Source organism: Rhipicephalus sanguineus, chromosome 1 (genome assembly GCF_013339695.2).
Source record: "Rhipicephalus sanguineus isolate Rsan-2018 chromosome 1, BIME_Rsan_1.4, whole genome shotgun sequence".
Classification (NCBI taxonomy): Eukaryota; Metazoa; Arthropoda; class Arachnida; order Ixodida; family Ixodidae; genus Rhipicephalus; species Rhipicephalus sanguineus.
The window spans coordinates 225,467,194-225,487,257 of record NC_051176.1 but is presented as its reverse complement, the minus strand read 5'-3'; the positions used below and the strand labels follow the sequence as shown (position 1 = coordinate 225,487,257).

The window sequence follows — 20,064 nt, the reverse complement described above, 5'->3', positions numbered from 1 at the left end:
AATAAAGGAACGGAGCCCCTAATTTAGCCCCTATTATTCTATCGTCTGCGTTCGTCTACCAAGTTGTACTCGCGGAGCTAAACGTTTTTCAAGCAGAGCTCAAGGCCAGAGCCAGCATTTCCTGCCCGCTGTGCAAATGCGAGTTGGTAAATCGCAGAGGGGGTCTCTTGGCAGGGCACTCCACGACTCTATGCAAGATAACAATATACCGGCGCTGTATAAGGATTTCAAAGTACCTTGTCCTAAAAATAACGAGCCGGAGCATCGCCGGAAAGTGGTTTTCAGGCATGAGCGCCTGTTACGCAGGGAAAGGCGCTTCGCTTGCGACAGTGGGGCACGAGCAAGACTTCCAAGGACATTCGTAGTTCCGTCACCCTTCCCCTGCATGGTTCATCTACGACAAGCCCGCTCGCTAGGATGATTGCACCATTGCCTTCCTTTTGAGCCGAGTTGTGCATTTGTCGCTACATTGAAGGTACTGCGGACCACCCTGTTGCATGAACAGCTATATAGTTTGCATGCACCTACATGGTAACTCACGTTGTTTAGTAAATGGCCGGCAAAGTAGTGGCTATGAGAAAGCACACATGCGACTTATAACGATATATGCAAGAGAGACGTGCGGAGTATATGCGAGAGCTAGAGAAGTGTAGTTAAATACTGAGACTGACTTGTCTATCCGGAGTTTCCAACTCCTAATTATGAAAGATTGTCCTGCGAAGTATTTCAAATTCCAATGTTATATGCAGTATCCCAGCACATTGCGCAATACAAGGTGCACACCGAGTAGACGCGATTCCAGTACAACAGTGAATAAAACCTTAATGAAATATTAAATCAGTGCGAAGGAGCGAAACTAAAACACGCATAACGAGAAGAACACTGCCTATGCTACTACATAGGTGCACTGTGCTTTGTATTGGAACTCGTGTGATTTATGCGCTTGTTTTCGAGACTCCGTAAGGATATATGCACGACGATTTTTCTCTTTTGCATGCTATGAGAGACATACCGTAAGCAACAAAATGGAGACAGTTCCTGGCACCGTCCGCTAATTGCAAATCAGTTCTGCGGAATCCCGCAAGGTGGCGGAAGGGTTAAGAAAGGGAAAATAGACAACCACCCGTTTGTAGCACGAAGCCTTGTGGCTTCGTGCTAGTAACGAACCGAGTCCCTGCTGCATTTTTATTGCGAAAGCCCGCAAAATGCTAACCTGAAATTATTCACCAGCATAAGGTGTCTGTTCAGAGACCTTATCCTGGATACACACCCGTAAGCGTGCATGCACATGAGACTTTCAATGTACCCTTCTGTGGAGACAGTGCTAGCTCACGACAAAAGTGACACATTTATTTACCTTACATTTAACGCACCAATTGGACCGTTTACTGGGAAGGCTGATGTTATCGCACATAAAGATAACAGGACCTTCAGAAGTAAACTGAACTTAATGGAGACTCATCTGTCAAGCTCTATTTGCCTAAAACAGTCTAGCCCGCGAGCAACGTGTCAAAGAAGCTACTACAATAGAACGGTTATTGGCGCCGCGCTCAAAATCCTCTTAATGACGGCCAAAGTGGCGAACAAATAAATAACAACAACAGATAGGTAATGGTTAAATATCGTATCTCGATCGCTTAAGTGTAAGTGATTCATGCTGCAATTTCAGCGTTCCGGAATTCATTTCTCAAACGAAAGCACCGCGACAACCAAAATTATTGTTTCCACGGAGGTACCATTAGCGACGGTGGCTCCGTGAAAACCTCTGCACGTAACATGAACCGCTAATGAGAATTACTCATCAAATGGGTCGCCTTCTCGGCTTTGTCTTCATTTACTCTCATTTTTAAGCAATCAGGACAAACACCCCTAAAGTCAGTTTGAGAGAACCTGGGGAATATCCCCAATATTTACCATGCCTATCAATGGAACGAAAGAGATAGAGAGTTGTTCGGTGATGCATTGTATACCTGAGCACAGCCTCGATTCCATTGTTTGTTTCCCCAAGCGGATGAAGCGAATTCCTGCACAGAGATAGCGGACGTTTTACAGGCAAGCGGCGGTGCAGGTTCAGCGCACAGATATAGTAGCGACATAGCAGCGACACATCACACAGAGCGAAAACGAGAGTACGAACCGAGATGCAGAGCCATTAATATAAGTCATCGGACAGCAATGACCATTTGACGGAGGGGGCGAGCCGCCGGCGTCAACGATACGATGCGTCACCCACGCCGAACAACATCCATTGAGCACTCGCATCCGCACAACACCGGCACGCAAACAAACCAGAGGCGGCAGCTGTCTCCTCGGCCCATTGGGCAACGGCACGTGCCCAGATGGCAGCGCCGCCGCGCTTTCCTCGTAGTACACGCCGCGGGCCTTGCAGTCTCCAAGGTTAAAACATGACGTACAGCGCGCGCAGCTACCAGGCGAGGACTCGCTTGCCGGAAAGGTCAGCAGGCTGGTCAGACGGGAGGCACCTGCTCCCCTGCCGCCGGCAACAGTATACACAGCTTTGTCACTGAGCGCATAGCGCGCGCTGTCGAAGTACCCGAAACTCAAGAACACTTCGATACTAGAGAGGCGAACAACGACGCTTCTTCCTGCGTGTTCTTCGCTGGCATTGGCTTCCCGTCGTATATGAGCACACACACACACACATTCAGAAGACTTGCACGCGGTGCACGTAATGCCCCGATGTATCGTGGCAGATAAAGCATACGTATTCAGATGCTACGAAAGATAGCAAACCGCTTAAATCCGCGGTAAGATATAAAGGTGATAAGTCTACAACAGCCCGATGTCCTTTACAGCGCGAAGAAGATCCGTGCTTTTTTTTTTTTTACAAACAGTGCCCTTGGTAACACCAATGCAAGCTATTTATGTACGTTGTGTAACATCACCCAATCACCAGAATCAATGGAGCCGGTAAGGATGACATCATCTGTTGGAGAAATTGCGCAGAAGCCCCGATCAGCAACCCCTGACTGCCGGCTGCTGGATACAATTTCAACAAGGGAATCCTTGCACGTTACAGGCTGGATTGGTAGTTTTATTTATTTAATGACTTTTCAGTACTTAGCATCACAAAGCCGAACCTGGGCCCTTAGAAGCGCCCGTAAGTAGTCAGTCATATTTATCGACTGAGTGTACCGTGAGCCAAGATCTCTACATATAAGCGTTTTCGCACTGCGCCTTCTGAGAAGATGTGCCATCGCTGCGCTTAAGGGCAAAATTTCGTAACTACGACCATTAAAATATTATGCTGGCAAGAGTGTAATTATGGTAATTTGGTAGCTACAGCATCGCTTGGGGTGTTCCTCAGAGTAAAAGGATTAATTTCGAAGGGTAAAAGGGCGCGAGTTGTAGATACTTGAAAGTATCCACTCTTGTGAAGGCCGTTTACAGCGTAGAGACAAGAGTATTAGATTTTGAAACAAGAGATATCCATTTAAACATTTCGTGAATGTGTCTGTTGCATTTTTCTAGTACTTCCTTATTTCTTTTATTTTTCTCAGGCGTCAATAAAACGAGTGGAATTGCAACAACCCATATCATGACCATGGCAATGCATTTTGGCCCCAAGGTTCCTACGCGGTCCTCGTATATAAATGGCCAACACCGCAGCCTGTGACCGCTGCGGTGAATAGGCATTTATGAGTCATAGCGTGCGGAAAGAATGGAATCAGCAGGAGTGTGCTGGATTTGGCAGTTTGGTGCATTATTAGAACGGCATCGGACAGCTGAGAAGACCGGACGAAGTGATGACGACAGACAGAGCGCTGACTAAAAACCACTGTTTATTGCGATTTGCACACGACACAAACGAACTTAAAACAACATCGACAAAAAACAATCTCAACCCACATCACGGTAGGCTGTCACAGTTTCAACATATATCGTATTCAACTGTTGTACAGATAGAGGGCACGCTAATCCAATAATCACCGCGTCCAGCCCACTGTAGGGGAACTAAGCCCTTGAGCGAGTACGCGTGTGTTCCCTTGTACGATCCTTTATGCATCCGGAGAACGTTAAGCACCACTGGTACCACAGTAGTCTTAGCAGGGGCTGCAATTAGAGACAGGCCTTGAGCTGTGTGCTGGCTTGGTCCCACAGTGTACAGTCTCCTCAGCGTAACTGCATAAACGGGCTAGCACGAATAAGCTACACGGCGCAATCTTCACACTAATGATTGCGGATGACGCTGTTTCCTTTAAAGCAGCATGCGCGGGACGTGTGGCAGCATATTGCGGTTTAACACTCTAGGCCAAGGGTTCTCAAACTGTTTTAGTCTTTCGAAACCTTCGCCAGCGTACCCTGTTCACAATGGTCAGCAAAATTATTGGGATACCTGATGGACAGAATGACAAAAAAAAAACCTAAAAACTTGCCCAGTTTTCCACCCTACTGAAATGACTTGCAACTGGCTCCTTGAGTAAAGTTGCAAGGTGGACTTGTTGGTACGGCATTTTTGAATAACTAATGTAGCTCAAGGTAACGGGACACAAGAAGAACACGGAGACACACACACAGCGCTACACTCCCAACAAATGGTTTATTTTTGGGCAGCACGTGGCTCTTTTACACTTTTTTGGCACACAGCTTTTTCATATCGCGCACGGAAACAAAACTCATTTATCGCACCTTTCAGCTCATGCGCGGGTATTGTAGCTCCTTTCTTGAGAGCGCAATCGATGGATTGCTGACACATGCACTACCAGCCCTATCTATCCATTCAGCTTCTACAATTAGGCATGTTAGTTCACGCCCACTCATACCTAAGATGGCGGTATCTTGTAAGCATGGATAATATTTGCATTTCTTGCAGTGCAGGGACAGGATTGCATTCCTTGCAAGCAGGGACAGGAATCCTGTCCCTGCACTGCAAGAAATGCAAATGTTATCCATGCTTTCAAGATACCGCCGTCTTAGGCAGGAGTGGGCGTGAACTAACACGCCTAATTGTAGAAGCTGAATGGATAGATAGGGCTGGTAGTGCATGTGTCAGCAATCCGTCGATTGCGCTCTCAAGAAAGGAGCTACAATACCTGCGCATGAGCTGAAAGGTGCGATAAATGAATTCTGTTTCCGTGCGCGATATGAAAAAGCTGTGTGCCAAAAAAAAGTGTATAAGAACGACGCGGTGCCCAAAAATAAACCATTCGTTGGAAGTGTAGCGCTGTGTGTGTGTCTCCGTGTGCTTCTTGTGTCCCGTTACCTTGAGCTACCATAGTTATTCAAAAATGGCTCCTTGAGCTATTACGCGTACTCCCGTATGTGATCATTACTACATCGACCAGTCTGGCCAATGTAACAACGCTCACATGTAAACGTTATCTTGTAAGCAATCGCGCATGCACATACGACAAAACATTTCGTGTGGTTATTTCACATTCATGTTTTCTGGAGACCTTCGTTCTTAGCTCTAAGCACGGTGTAAGAATATACTCAGGTGATGACACTCTTCCCCCAACGCATGGGAAACGGCAATCCGCGCGCGTCCAGATAATCTTCGGGTTCTTATCGGATGACTTGCAGAGGGCGCTACGAAAAGCGGGGCAGTCGTTTTCATAGCAACGGGCATGCTGCTGATAACGTGCATTTTTCTGTGCCATTTTGCTGGATAATGTGCATCCGCCAAGCGGCGTCGAGGGGCGAAATCGAGAGAGCAACAGGAGAGGGAACGGCGAGAGCGGCGGCGATGACGCAGCACCACCGTGATTCGGCTACTCGCGGGCGCTCTCCGCCTCAAGCCATTAGATGGCGCACCAAAACAAAGGTATGGTTATGAGCAGTGCTGGGCAGTATCGAAGATACACGTATCTTCTATACTATCTTAGATAATCTTTGGGTATCTTGTATCTGTATCGCGATACGTCTTGCAAAACGAGTATCTGTATCTGTATTTCCGATACATTCAATAATGTATCGTGTATCTTAAGATACAAGATACTGCTATAGAAACACCACCGTGCGAAACAATAAACGTCGACCGGAATTCCGGTTCTCAAGATGATATTGCTGCCACTAAGCCACCTGAATAAAACTAACGACTGTAACATTCTAAAACTAACGACTGTAACATTTCCGCCAGAGCGCTCCAGCGAGCACAGGCGATGATGTTTAAGCGTCCCTATTGGTGGAGCAGAGTCACGTGATGGCGCTCGAGCCATCGCGACAAAAACAAGCGTGCGAACGTCTACGCGCAGCCTATACTTTTTTTTCTAGATGTTTTGTTTCTTTTTAGTTGTGTTGATGTCATGACACTTGTTCATAGACCCTGCACTCTGCTGCGTACTCCAATGCGTGCGGCGTCTTTCGCACAAATTCTGATGCCGCTATACTGTCGCTATCGAAGTTTGTCTTGCGCGATGCTTCGTTGCAATGTCTCAAGAATGCAAAAATGGGGCTCCTTTGGGTCTCGCGCCTTTCACACATCAGCGATTTGAAAGATCTTGTGGATGCAAGCTTGACTTACATAGTACGATGAGATTGACTTACATGCAAACGAGATTCTAACAACCGTCCCACTATCGGTGCTGACGTTAGATGCAATAGAAGAAGCATTTGTAACACGAAATATTTTGACGTACTGTGTCTTTGTTCTTCCTGCTAAATTATTCGAAAAGTTCTTTTAATGATAACTTGATTGTTAGCACAAGTGCTTTCTTTGCTGTCTTCCGTTTGCATCCCATACACAACCTAGTCCTCTGCATAGTTTTTCGTCCATCTGTTTATTGTAATATGTCTTTTGTAACTTGCTGCTAAAATACGTTCTCTGCTTTATTCTGATTTTTTAACTGTCTGCGAACGTGGTTTTATTTCATATTTCGCGGGCTTTCTCTAAAAGCCCGAAAAAATTCACCACGCAGCATGTACGCTACCAAAAAAAAATTGGATCGGTCGTTTTTAAATTCGCTCTACGATGTGTCGAAGCGCAGTTGGCCCTAAAGTGAATATTAAAAATGTCGGATAATTGACCTTATTTAATTAACCGGTTAAGCTTAGTACAAAACATACCATAACGAGTGCCACATGACGGCAAACCAAATACCTTTGGTTTCATTCAGCGGCGGTTAGCCACTTGTTTTTTTAATATTGGGTTCTACTTACGTGAAACACCCTGTATTCTTATTCACTTTGATTGTGTAATACGGAACCACCTTGCTATTTGACTTAAATATATTCGTTTTCATTTTTTAGGTCACCTTAAAGTATTTTTATTTTTACAAATCCGCAGGTAAGCAGAGCTCGAAGTCGCAATAGTGTGAATAGCAGTGATAACCTGCGGCGTTTTGTGACGCTAGAATACGTCTCAGACGTTTCATAGCGGCTCGGGTTCTTTCGGAGAACAAATGGTAAAAGATTGCACGTTAGTGAATATGTTCCTAACGAACGTTTTACGCCAGCAGATAAGTAAAATATGAAAAATCACTGCAGTTTTATGTCTTCAATTAATTGTGAGCGCCGACTATGTAGTTCATCGTCTTTACACGATGCGTCACAAACAATACCGCTACCAACGTTGGTTGCTGCTGTACACCTGTCGGTGGATGCGGTATTACAAAAACAATACGCTTGTGGACAAGGTAAGACTGCACAGCGGTATTTGCGCCATCGTGCGAAGGCACTTGCAAGTAGATGGTAACCAGCTAGCTGGTCGCCAAGTAGAGCAGCGACACCAATAAACTACAGAAGTGTCAAGCAAAAACAACTAACAGCGCAGCAGTTAAAGAGCTGTCATGTTAAGCAGCCAAAGAAATCCCAATAAGTCGTTTAGAAATGAAACTAATACGTCTTGAGCAAGAAAGTTTGTATCTTGTGATACAAACAGGTATTTTGTTAAAATTAAACAAAGCTGGTAGCAGTTAAGAAATTTTCAAGTAAACACATTTCTACATAGGCCTTTGCTGCTTCATTATATAGATATATAACAGCAAATTTGCAAATGTATCGAAGTATCTTAAGATACAATTGGGAAGTATCGTATCGGATACAATTATTCTGCGAGTATCTTGTATCTGTATCTCAAGTACAGGCGCTCCCAGAATAATTCGGAACGCCGAGCATGCAGCCGCTCGCCGGCGGAGCGCACCGGCGGATAAATGCACGCACGGTGTGCGCATGCGCGGCCTCCCTAGCGAGCAGGTTTCGCTCCCTAGTGCATCTAGACTAGCGTTGTCTTGCACCAAAAGGGTAGCGCTAGGTGCTCTTTTAGCATTATCACAAGACGAGCGCGGCGGCGATGACGCAGCACCACCGTGATTTGGCTACTCGCGGGCGCTCTCCGCCTCAAGCCATTAGATGGCGCAGCGCTCAACGGACCGACGACCGAAACTTTTCTGGCCGCTTAGGCGCCCGCAGTGTCAACACCTGAATATTCTTACACCGTGTTCCAAATATATTCGTATCTCCTTATCAATCTGGCCACCGATATGTTCACGGTTGCATCAGATGAAACCACCGTCCTTTGCGAGCGCTAGTCACAGTCGCCTACCGGAAATAATCAGATCAAATAATAAATATGAAGCAAAGTAGGAAAATGAAAGTGTCATCCAAGCGCACGAACACGCACGACGGCTCTGCTAAAACGCGCGTGCATGCGCACACGCGGCTCTCACAGACACCACCCACCTAGCGCCCTTTATCAAAACGCTAAGGGACACACAGGGTACCGTTTTGTAGCAACACAACGCGAATCTAGGTGCAATACGGAGCAACGTTTGCTTGCTAGGGAGACCACGCACGCGCAGACCATAGTACTACTTTTCTGCGCGCATACTCCGCCGGCGCGCTGCTGCGTGTCCGGCGTTCCGAATTATTCTGAGAGCGCCTGTACTTCTTGCCCGAGTATCCTGTATCGTATCGCGATACAATTTCAAAGTATCTTTGCCCAGCCCTGATTATGAGGCACGCCGTGGTGGGGGACTCTGGTTTAATTTTGACCAGATGGGCTTCCTTGACGAGCACCCGATACACGAGAGTTTTTGCATTTTGCTCACACAAGATGCGTGGGTTGCATCGAAGCCGTGATCTCATGCTAAGCATGCACACGTCATCCACTAAGTTACCACGGCGGACTTGCCTCTCTATTAAATAAATATGCATTTTTGCATACTATGCAGGCATTTCTACACTGTTTTTTATTGGCAGCAAACAAAAAATTGGGGAGGGGGTAGGAGAACTTAGAAACTAACAGTCACATTGATCGCACGAGTAATAATCAAGAATGGTGGTGAATGCCAGAGATGAGTTTTCTCGAAGTCGCTCGATTCAGCCTGCTTGCGACAGTTTATTGTACTTTCCTGCTAATTCTAATGTACCTAAGTGGCTCATCTGCAGTATCATATTTTATATGTCCTCAGGCTCCAGGCTAAAGCACCGTGGTTGCTATCCGCCAATGCGTACAAGCACCAGACGAAAGCGCTGCCATTGCATTTGTAATGGCTGTATGACGTCGCAATTGCTTCTTTGATGAATACCGCAGATTTAAACAGACAGGTTGAATGGATTTGCTAAGCGGTTCTGTTACGCACAGCAGTCGGCGCCCCTGAACATATGTCGCTACCGACATTTGCAATTTTTGTAAAATCGACGCTTTCTTTTTCCACCACGTGTCATCGACATTTCTGCAGTCCGCGCGCGGTCTGGCAGTTGCGGCCAAGCCACATTTCCGTATCTAAGGCACTCGTCCCTCATGAAAGCTGTTGCGATGGTAAAGGCAGCAGCGTAGCCAGAAATTTTTGTTCGGGGGGGGGGGGGGGAGGGAGAGTTGAAGCCCCCCCCCCTGGCTACATCAGTGGATAAAGCAGACGTGGTAGTCAATCTCATTAAGCACTTACGCAAGATGTGTTTTCTGAACACGGACCATGGCGCTGAATACAGAAACCCTAACGTTTGTAAGTGCTCTTCGCCATAAGCTGACCGCATTCGCTGCAGCATAAGGACTGGCTGAAAAATGCTGTTACCAACAGCCACAGTGTGACCTTTTGTAAATATGGGCCCTGGCCTCCACAGCTTCGTCTAAAATATGCGTGTCAGTACTCGGGAGTGCTGCCCCGTGCACTCTGAGCTTGCTGTCTGATGTGACGCGAAGGCCCCGACAGCGCAACACCAATCACAATACTGAAACTAAGTATGACTCACATGCCGAACGACCTTGTAAGGCTTCGCCGTATGGCTTGAACTCGGAGGCTATAACGCAAAGGAAACACATAGTGTTTCCTTTGCGATGACTTCTATCGTGTTTCGCGCATGTGTGCGCCTTAAGGCCTCAAGAGCTGTTATGATACCTGCTTTAAACTTACTTGGCAGACCCTTTAAGCGGCAGCGTGTACTTGGACCTTGGAGCAATGTTTGTAGGGGCGAAAGCGCTCAGCTTTCTCGCGGATTTCTCGCGAACACTGAACATGACCAGGCATCTTATAGTTACGCTTTACAGTGTTTGCTTTTGCATAATGATGTATGCGTAATATGTATAATTTGGTCGCCTCATGTAACACTCTTGCGATCTGGACTAGTAGGACGGGTTTTATACCAAGCAAACATCTCCAGAATCCGTTAACGAAGGTCTTTCTCTCTAGTGACGTTATTGAATATCTCAAATAACTTTAAGCTGTGCTCAGCTTCACTGACGTTGACGTTGACCACCGCGTGGAAAAACCTATCACCACCCGCGCAAAGTAAAGTTTAGGCGTTTAGGCGTAAAGTAATTTAGGCGTTTTGCATTGCGGATTCCCGAGCTACGCATAACTCTCACTCTCCGGTGTATCACTGCAAAGAGAAAACACGGCGATTATTTCGGCGATCACGCGGGCACTGCACCGTCGCACAACCGATGAAGTCGATATGGACGTGCCTAACGTTACTTTTATTTTTCCCTTATACATAGCTATTCCTCTCTCGATCAGCAAGCAAACATATGAAAGAAGAAATCACTTGCGTCAGTCGTTGGGAGGGAGGCGACATACAGTAACGCCCAAGTGCTGGTGACCCATCATCCATACATGCATAATAGTTCACGCGTCCACCTTGACTGCGAGGTCTGCAGCAGGGGATTCCCCCGATCCTGCCACCAACCAATATAAACAACTGTAACCCCGACTTTTTCCTTCTCTACAAGTGTAATGAGCAACATTTCGCCAAAAATATTCACCGAGAGGTACGTAAAGTCACGAATCGATGAAAGATATCACGAATAAGCTGTCGGACCTACTCTGTAGGTTTCGTTTTATTGCCAGTATCAGGCTAAGCGCAAACTTAATGGTAACCACAGATGCGTGCACGAACAGCCAATTCCCTCAATATCTGCGGCAAAGCTGAAGCGGAAAATTGCAGTCCAGTAACTTTCTTTCCTTCTTTCCTTAATTTCCTTTATTTTCTTTCTTTATTTCTTCCTTCCTTCCTTTCTTTCTTTCTTTCTTTCTTTATTTCTTTCATTCTTTCATTCTTTCTTTCATTCTTTCTTTCATTCTTTCTTTCTTTCTTTCTTTCTTTCTTTCTTTCTTTCTTTCTTTCTTTCTTTCTTTCTTTCTTTCTTTCTTTCTTTCTTTCTTTCTTTATGCGGCTAAATCGACAGGCCAATGAAACAGACCCCAATTACACCACGCCAGCCATACAGCTACTTTTGCTGGAATACCGCAACAATGAAACGTGAGCGCTGTAGAGTGCGAAATAGCGCAAGGCCTGTTGCCTCCCTGAAAAAAAAAAAAAATACGGACAGTTACGATACTCCCTAATGCGAAATGTGAGCGCAACTCGGCGCGTGTTTTCACTTGACGTTATATTGAGGCAAATATGTGCCGCAGGCCAGTCACCTGCGGCGCATACTCACAAACCGCGGCCCATGGTCTATATCGACCCAGAGTTTGACAATCGAAACCCGACAGTGTGAAGGGGCCCATCTCATAGAAAATGCGGGGCCTGGGTCGACGGTTTTGTCGGGGGGTTAATAAAATATTCGGACGAAGCAAAGAATCAAAATCACGGTTCGAGCCGGTATGGAAACCCAGGCATTCTGCATGACAGTCAAGTATTCTACCGCCAAGCCACGCCAGTGCTTCAGACTCTTTCAGAAAAAGACCCTATACAAACGTCATGTCAGGACAACGCCAATCGGGGTGGCAGTGTCGGCTATCCGCTTTTATATCTACGTAACAAACATTACATATGGATGACTCCTCAAGCTACGTAAGATATGCACATCGCCCCGTAGCGTGCGCTTCGCGGCGATGAAACTGACGTCTCCGACGCTACATCAGACCATGAGCTACCCTTCACACGCCAGTGTACTCGGAGTGTAAAGGGCAGCTCATGGTCGTAAGCACATGATATGCGCACAACTACTCAATTTAAACGAAGACGTCGAACCACCTCGTAACGCTTGGCTCAAGCGAAAAATCCGGCGTAGTCTGCTAGTGCCTGACTGATCCCCACAATGAGCGGGATCTGTCGGATCTTTATTATTTTAACATCTTTATTCCGTTATTTATTTGTTTATTTATTATTCGCATTTCGTTCATTTTCTTCTTTATTTTCTGCTTCGGAGGCGAACATCCCACAGTCGTCCAGCCGGCATCAGCAAAAGAAGAGGAGCGTCGCGCGGCTCGAGGTGCCCGAGCCAAGAGATCTTTAGCTGTGTTCGTTCTCTCGGTTACGGCGAGGGACAACGAGGGACCACGACGCTCAAACTAGGAACGGGCATCGAGGAGCTGCGCTCTAAAAGCAAGTCTTAATGCATCGCTTGCGGTCTTAGACGCTTTATTTTCCTTTCTGTAAACATGGCGTTCAGAAGATCATTTAAATTAGTTAACAACCAGATTGGTTATTTCGTTGTCTATTTTATTATATTGTATTTAATGTTTATGCACATAAAGGGTTCATCTCGTTGTTGGGAAGCTATAAAGTACAGAGCCACTAGAAGCCTTAAGAAGATAGCAACAGAAACCAAACTGACTTTGACCGCCTGCATGGTATCTGAATATGCCTCATGAAAAAGGCTACTAGCTTTAGCTTAGAGCGTCTCTCTCTCTCTCTCTCTCTCTCTCTCTCTCTCTGTTTTCTCCCGCTGACGTTACTCAGAGCATGGCATGGCCGCACCTTCTGCGCCGAAAGAACGGAATGCATGAAACCCCAGACGAAAGCGGCTGCTTTTTCTCCGGGGTAAATTGTGCCTGACAAGATAAATGCTCGGGTTGAATATTGTTTACCGCTGATTGAGACATGCCAGCAACCCGCGGTGCCTGACGCCGCGAGACAGGGAGACACCGAAACCAGGGTGCATGCACCGTCGCCATTTGTATTTTATGTACGCCCATTGTTCAATAATCAAATCCGTTTGTGCGGGTCATTGTTTCCTCTCTGACGGCTGTCCTTCTGCGTCGACATCCTCCGACGATTTCTTTTATCCTTATTTCCACTGACATGTCCCTGGTTATCTTCTTTCTTTCCTTATTTTTTTTCTAGCTATGAGCAGATTGTGGACCAACACAGGGGCAGCTGCCATCCACTCAAACGACTCAATTTTTTTCTGCCGCATGGTCACAATTATTTGGGGCGATTCGTCTGCAAAGAGATAATGGCCAATTGAAAGACAATTTCTTACATCGTGAGATTGTATATTAAGTAACACGCATCTTATGGTCATCTCGATTTATTTATTTATTTATTTATTTATTTATTTATTTATTTATTTATTTATTTATTTATTTATTTATTTATTTATTTATTTATTTCAAAATACCTTACAGGCCCTATGGAGAGCTGTGAGTAAGGAGGGTACATCGAAAAAAAAATGAGAACAAAAACCGACACACCGACAGACACAAAAATTTACTGTAGACGTGATTGCAAAACAGTGTTAAAGTTGAAAAACTCAAAAAAAATTGCTAAGAATGATCAAGGAAACAAAGAAAGATATACAGTTTGTGTTTGCTTCGAAACGTAGCTCAGCGCTTCGTCATGAGTGAGCACGAACTGCCTTAGCAAAATTGATGACGCAGCAAATTAGCACAGCTGCATGTTCACAGCAAACCAGGCCATATGCAAGGCGGTTATCACTATCAGTTACCATTTTAATCCTAGGCCTCCAAGTTGGTGGCGCTCATATTTCCCATTGATGTCCATTTGTACTTATTATTTTGTTTCGTCGACACCTCAAAGCTGATGCGTCATTACACAGGTGGCAGGAGGTTCGGAACTCAAATGTTTGCTGAAAAGTACAAAATTAAGACATATATACTGGGCGTCCAAACTATCACGCAGCACGATTTTAAAAAGAGGAACGGCGTTACGCAAAGCAAACCTGCTTCATATTGTTCCTAGTACACTGAAGCAGCCACCACTACTATTGTTATCATAAACGAGGTTTAATTAATTAATCAGAATTATATTTGTAACTCGACAAGTACTCATCAAATTATCAAAATGTCAATGAGGCACATGTAGGCATGTTCAAATGACATCTAACTGCGCTATTTTCAACAACGTATTAATTGCGCGTACATTTCTTTTTTTTCGGTTGATAAAGAAGGCCCGGGAAATCTGAAAAGTGACACGTGACTAGAACGTTGCGCGCATCAGAAAGCTGCGCCCTCACAGGCTCACTGTGAGGTAGCCAGTATAAAGGAAAAAAATGTATGGATCGCCCTAATCTGCCAATCCCCGGCCGAAGAAACGCGTCGTATTGGTCTTACAGAGTCAGGCCGTAATCAGAACAGCGCTCCTGCCGCGTTATCAATGAGAACAGTCGGCCGTGAGATCTGGATAATGATAGCGGCGTACAATCGAGTGGAATGAACCGCTACCAGATTGTGACGCTTGTTGGCGCCCGACCTGTAACCTTGCCAAAGTGCGAAACGCTGTCTCTGGCAACGGACAATAGGCAAAGCGGTTGCTTGCAGGAAGCTTATTTGAGCGCGCTGCTTTCTTTAGCGGATGGGAGCGTACTCACGCGTTATTTTTCATATTTCGCGGGCTTTCCTTATCAGCCGGAAGAAATGAGCACGCCGTAAGTACGTTGTTGAAAATAGTGCAGGTGTCATTTGAACATGCCTACACATGTGTCATTGACATTTTGACAATTGCATGAGTACTTGTCGAGTTAGCGATACAATTATTACTAATTAATTAAACCTCATTAACGAAAAAAATTAGTTGTGGCTACTTTAGTCCCCTGGGAGCAATATGTTTTTTTTGTTTGCTTCGCGTAACGCCGTTCCTCTTTTTTTTTAATGATGCTGCGTGATAGTTGGGACGCCCTGTGTATTCTTCAAGCGCATTCCTAAAACACATCCTAAGTCTCCAGTTGAGGCCATGGAAATTGAGAGACTGGCTGAGTCGTTGCATGTTCGAAGAACGACGGAGCAAAACCTTTGATTTGTGCGACGACTAAGAGGCACTTTATCCCTACAATTTGTAGTATCAGGTCGCATATATAAAAGATCATAAACTTCCTCCGCATAGTTGTGTATCACGGCAAACCTAACAAAACGAGCACAAATTTGCTATCTATCTGCATGAATACGGATACGAAAGATTTAACGCTGAATTCATAGATGATGCGTTGGTATAGACGGGGAAGCTCCAAGAACGTTAAACATGCGTCGCGAATTCGCAGGGTTTCAAAGTGACTGTGAGAGGGTTGAGTGTTTGGATACCATGCAGCAAATGCGTATTTTAGTTTGGAACGAACAGAAAGTTATGTATACACCTTTCAGACGCCACCTGCAAATGCGTCAGATCCATACAACGTCATTTCAAGGCACTCGATATTCTAATGCAACAAAAGTAATCTCATAATACGCTAATTTATGTGTGTTATAGTAATTGTTCCCAATTAAATTGTAATTAAGTACCTATTTATTCTGAAGTCATTCATGCCTTGTTTTTTCATAAATAGAATCAAATCACATGCTAGAAATATAGTGTAAATTCGTTTTCGATAATGTCAAGTTTGAGCAAAGAAAAATTATACTTTAGACATGGCTCGCGGGAAGCGGCACGTCGAATGACTCGTCAAACGTGGTAGCGCCTTCAGCAAAGTAATCGTATGCAACAGTACCCTGCAAAGTTAAGTTAAATGAAGACAAAGTTATTATGCAAGTGGTTCAATTCATCCAAAGCTCAATGTATCTGGCTCTTCTTTAGCCACTAGTCGATACAACTAACAAAAATAAGTGGTGTACACAATTGTGTACATAGCGTGTCAAAGGGATACGGGGGTAGCTTACGAGAAACAAAGTAGCCACAGAATTAACGCAGACTAACATAGCCTGCCATTAGCGTTACGAACACACAGAATGTGTGACTGCCAAAAGAAGTTAGCGCTGATTTAGATTTGCACAAGTACTTCTAAGTATTGTTACTCGACAGGGCAGCCACTAATACTATAGCGAGAAGTGGTTGCAGATAGCACAGGAGAAATTCTCATTATGCTTCATAGTGGTTAGCACTCAGCCACATTTTCCGTTAGCTATATGAACAAAGTACTGCTATTTTTAACGTCAGGCTGTAGGGGAGTAATAAGCAGGTCCTGCAAGATGCAAGAGACAGACGTCTCGCAGCGAGCGAAAAGGTGTTCTTGTCAAAAGAAACAAAAACCGGGCAAAAAAACACGATGACGCACATATTGCACTCACGCATAGTATTTTGTAGGAGGAGCTGTGTACTTAAACGTGCAAGGATGCGATCAGATAGGGCTGATTTTTTTTTTTTTGCTCATCTTAGCGCGTGAATATGCGACTTTAGTAAACATCTTATCCATTAACTTCAGCCTTGGGAGGAAAACTGAGTATACGTTTTGTAGAGCCTGAAACGGCTTTCGACGCAAACAAACTATGGCGCTTGCGTGCTTTCGACCTGCTGTGACAGACAATTTAGCGATAGCCCGAGTTTGGCGATGCAAAAGGACCATATTCGCGCTCTATGCGCTAACGTGAACTTGTTTTCGCTTTTAACGCATGACACGTACTGGTGAATTTTCGTAGAAGAGCAGGTGATTCTCCCCCATTTTCATTTCTCTCTCCTTTTCAGCACTTATAGACAGCACTTGAAACCTCTGTAAACAGGGTTTGTTGTTTACCTCCGTCCTTGCATTCCGTTAGGCCGTCGTCGTCAAACTGCCTCCTCATTCTCGACCTCATTTTCTCCCTTTGGCGAAGAAAAACAAAACTTGGCACAAAACCGCCGCTAGGATCAAATTGGCGTCACTGGAGCGCAGGCACGGTAAAAATTGATCAGTTACCAGTGCGGTACTCGTGTGTGTATGATTGTTTTTTTTTTTTTTTTTTTTGTAAGCTTTTGGGCGACATGCAAAACCAGAGAGCAGTGCCGTCTCTGTATCTTTTTAGGAGGTGCCAAAGCAGGTAACCTTGGGTCATGATGTCAGAGCTCTTTGTGTTCGATTTTATTCGTTTCTCGCCATCAGTCGTTCAGGGCCAGCCGACCAACGTGTAAGTAGCACCGATACCGTAAAGGCGAGACACTGCTTGAACCACTGACAAGTCCAAAAAGTGATAGCCCTGTAGTAGAATAGTTACACCATCCCGGTCATTATCCTGCATTGTGTGAATCGTCCAGATTATCGAGAAGGTCCACACCAGGAGCATGTTGCTGTATCGGTAAAAGCGGCGGAGCAATCGCTTAACCTTGCGGAATTTTAGGACTACGTTTGTGTCTCACAAACATGACGATGATGATTATGAATGGATTTTACTGGCGCAAAGAATGCATCGGGCCAAAGGGCGCAAGCAAATCACTAATAATGATACCACGATTGTCGGCCGAGTTTTATTTCATTGCACCACGAGCTATGATATTTCCCAGAGAACTGCTATACTCAATGAAAATTCTGTGACGGCCACACTCCGCTCTTTGGTCTTGCATTCAGTTTCTTCTTCACCTAATCATGTACAATAGATGTCATATTTGTCGACCTGTCGTGAATGCATCTGCATTAGAAATCTCTCAGAACAGCTTCACCAAAGGAGATTGTTACAGTTGACAGTTCTTGTCGAGATTGGGCATGAGAATTCCATTGGCGCATCGGCGAAAAACGAATCGTCACGAAATTCATTGAGCGGCCCTGCAGCGTCGCGGTATTTGCACGTTCTGCAACGACTAAGATGCAACAGACTCAACGACGTCTAGGGGAGAGAGAGATAAAGGCAGTATGGGAGTGTCTACATGAGATGTCACCCGCCATAGTAGTGGTTATGGTGCCCGACTGTTGACCCGAATGTCGCAAGATTGAATCACGGCCGCGGCGGCTGTATTTTCGATGGAGGCGGAAATGCTTGAGACTCGTGTACTTAGATGTGGGTGCACGTTAAAGAACCCCAGGTGGTCGAAATTTCCGGCGCTCTCCATTACGGCGTTCCTCATAATCATATCGTGACTTTGGGACGCGAAACACCAACAATTATTATTATTATTATTACTATGAGATGTCACAGAGCACTAAAGCTGGCGCCACTTGGGTAGCGCAAGTATTTCCAGGCACGGTCGTAAAATCAGTATATCCCAAGGGTATGCAATACCGGACGGAAATGCAAGCTTGCATGCGACGAATATATATACAGCTGAATGCATTGAATGGGTTTCAAAACTATGGTTAGGAACATCTTCAATATGCAAGTGAAGAAGAAGCTAGCTGTAGAGCTTACATCTTCTGTGGGGATCTGGCACAAGCGAAGTTCGGGCGACTGAGCTCTATCCGCTGCAGCGAAATGCTGTTTATCTATGTAGCGATTAGGCTCCCTACTTCATTCTGTATACTTGCCGCCCAGACTCGATCTAAGCAGATACCGTGACCCGAATATCGTTGACAATGTGCCAGGTTGAGGCGAAGGATTCCAAGTCAGGATGATAGTAGGAAGGAAACAGAAGAGGAGGCACAGAGGCTGCTTCCTTGACGTAACACGTAAGGAAGCCTTGAAAGAAGTCCTGCTCTTCGATGCTTCGATAAGGGCGTGCAGTATAGATTGTGTCTCGACCGTATGGAAAGGGCCGCGATCCTATCCCAAGGTTACGTCCGGGGCTGCTTCAGTGCGCATGCCATCAGCCGTTGTGCGCACGCGATATTGTCGCTCGTGGATTTAAGAGCGCAGCGATGAAAGGGACGATGCACTTTTGTAGACGCTTCATCGTCACGCTATCGCGGTTTTGACTGCACCTGGTGTTTTTCTTTTTCTGATGTAGAGAGACATGCAGGCTCCTTTATACTATACACCTATTATGCGACAGCAGAGGCGTAGCAAACGCATTTGATATACCTCCTACAGCGCTTTCTGAATAAACTGCGTACGCGTATTGCGTGCAGAGAGCCTATCACGAAAAAACATCGCCACCGATTTCGCTCCATGTCTATTCTTTTTCCCTCATGAAGACAAGCGCAAACAAAGAGAAAGAGAACCTTATGAATGGTCACACACCGATGCAAGTTGCTCAGCAAAGATATTCAACGAAATGTCGCTGTCAGCTCGAATTTTCCAGGCTTCAGTTGATTTTCCCGCGAGTGTTCCAATGGCATTATTGGATGTAACAAATAGTAACAAGGTGTACCTTACATGAGGAGGAGATTGGTTCGCCACGCCACGATGAACCTTGCTCAACGTGCATCCAAGCACGACTACTTTATGACAGTGCCGTCAAGCAACAGCAATCCCTCACGCTTTGCTTACTATACAAAATATACATGTGCCGTCTGAGTTTTGTCCTTTTGTGTTCTCGTTTTAAAAGAATATAAAACGCATAGGAGCGCTCTTTCCACATTACTTAGCTAAAGTGAGCTTTAACCTATAGCTCTGTGTCAACGCCTGACCGTAGATATATAACCACACGCTTCGTCACGTACGTGCGGATGCCCGCTCTGCACGTTGGTTCAAGTATCTATCTCCTCTCTCATGTTCTTTTATTTCCCTCATTCCTTTCCCTTCGGCGCTGATCCGTGCTCCCTCGTGGGCTGCAGAACATAGCACCACTTTTTATTTTCCTAACCATAACCACTTCGCCATAAACCACACTATCGATTTTCGTCCAATTACTGCTCTATCCCCCTTC

The 20,064-nt window shown here is 45.3% G+C and overlaps 1 protein-coding gene across 5 annotated transcripts in view; it reads right to left on the bottom strand.

The window, feature by feature from the left end:
- The window catches only part of LOC119373389 ((Lyso)-N-acylphosphatidylethanolamine lipase), a 77,347-nt gene that overhangs the window by 43,094 nt on the left and 14,189 nt on the right, over positions 1 to 20,064 (bottom strand). For 2 of the 5 annotated variants that reach the window (XM_049419853.1, XM_049419856.1), the window contains exon 2: positions 1,971 to 2,024. The exons of 1 other annotated variant lie outside the window; for it this stretch is intronic. In XM_049419853.1, coding sequence (XP_049275810.1) covers positions 1,971 to 1,992 — 22 coding nt within the window. In that variant the 5' untranslated portion in view covers positions 1,993 to 2,024. Of the gene's footprint in view, positions 1 to 1,970; positions 2,025 to 2,137; positions 2,346 to 20,064 lie in introns of those variants that run through there. 2 more of the 5 variants (XM_037643419.2, XM_037643426.2) reach the window with 2 other exon arrangements.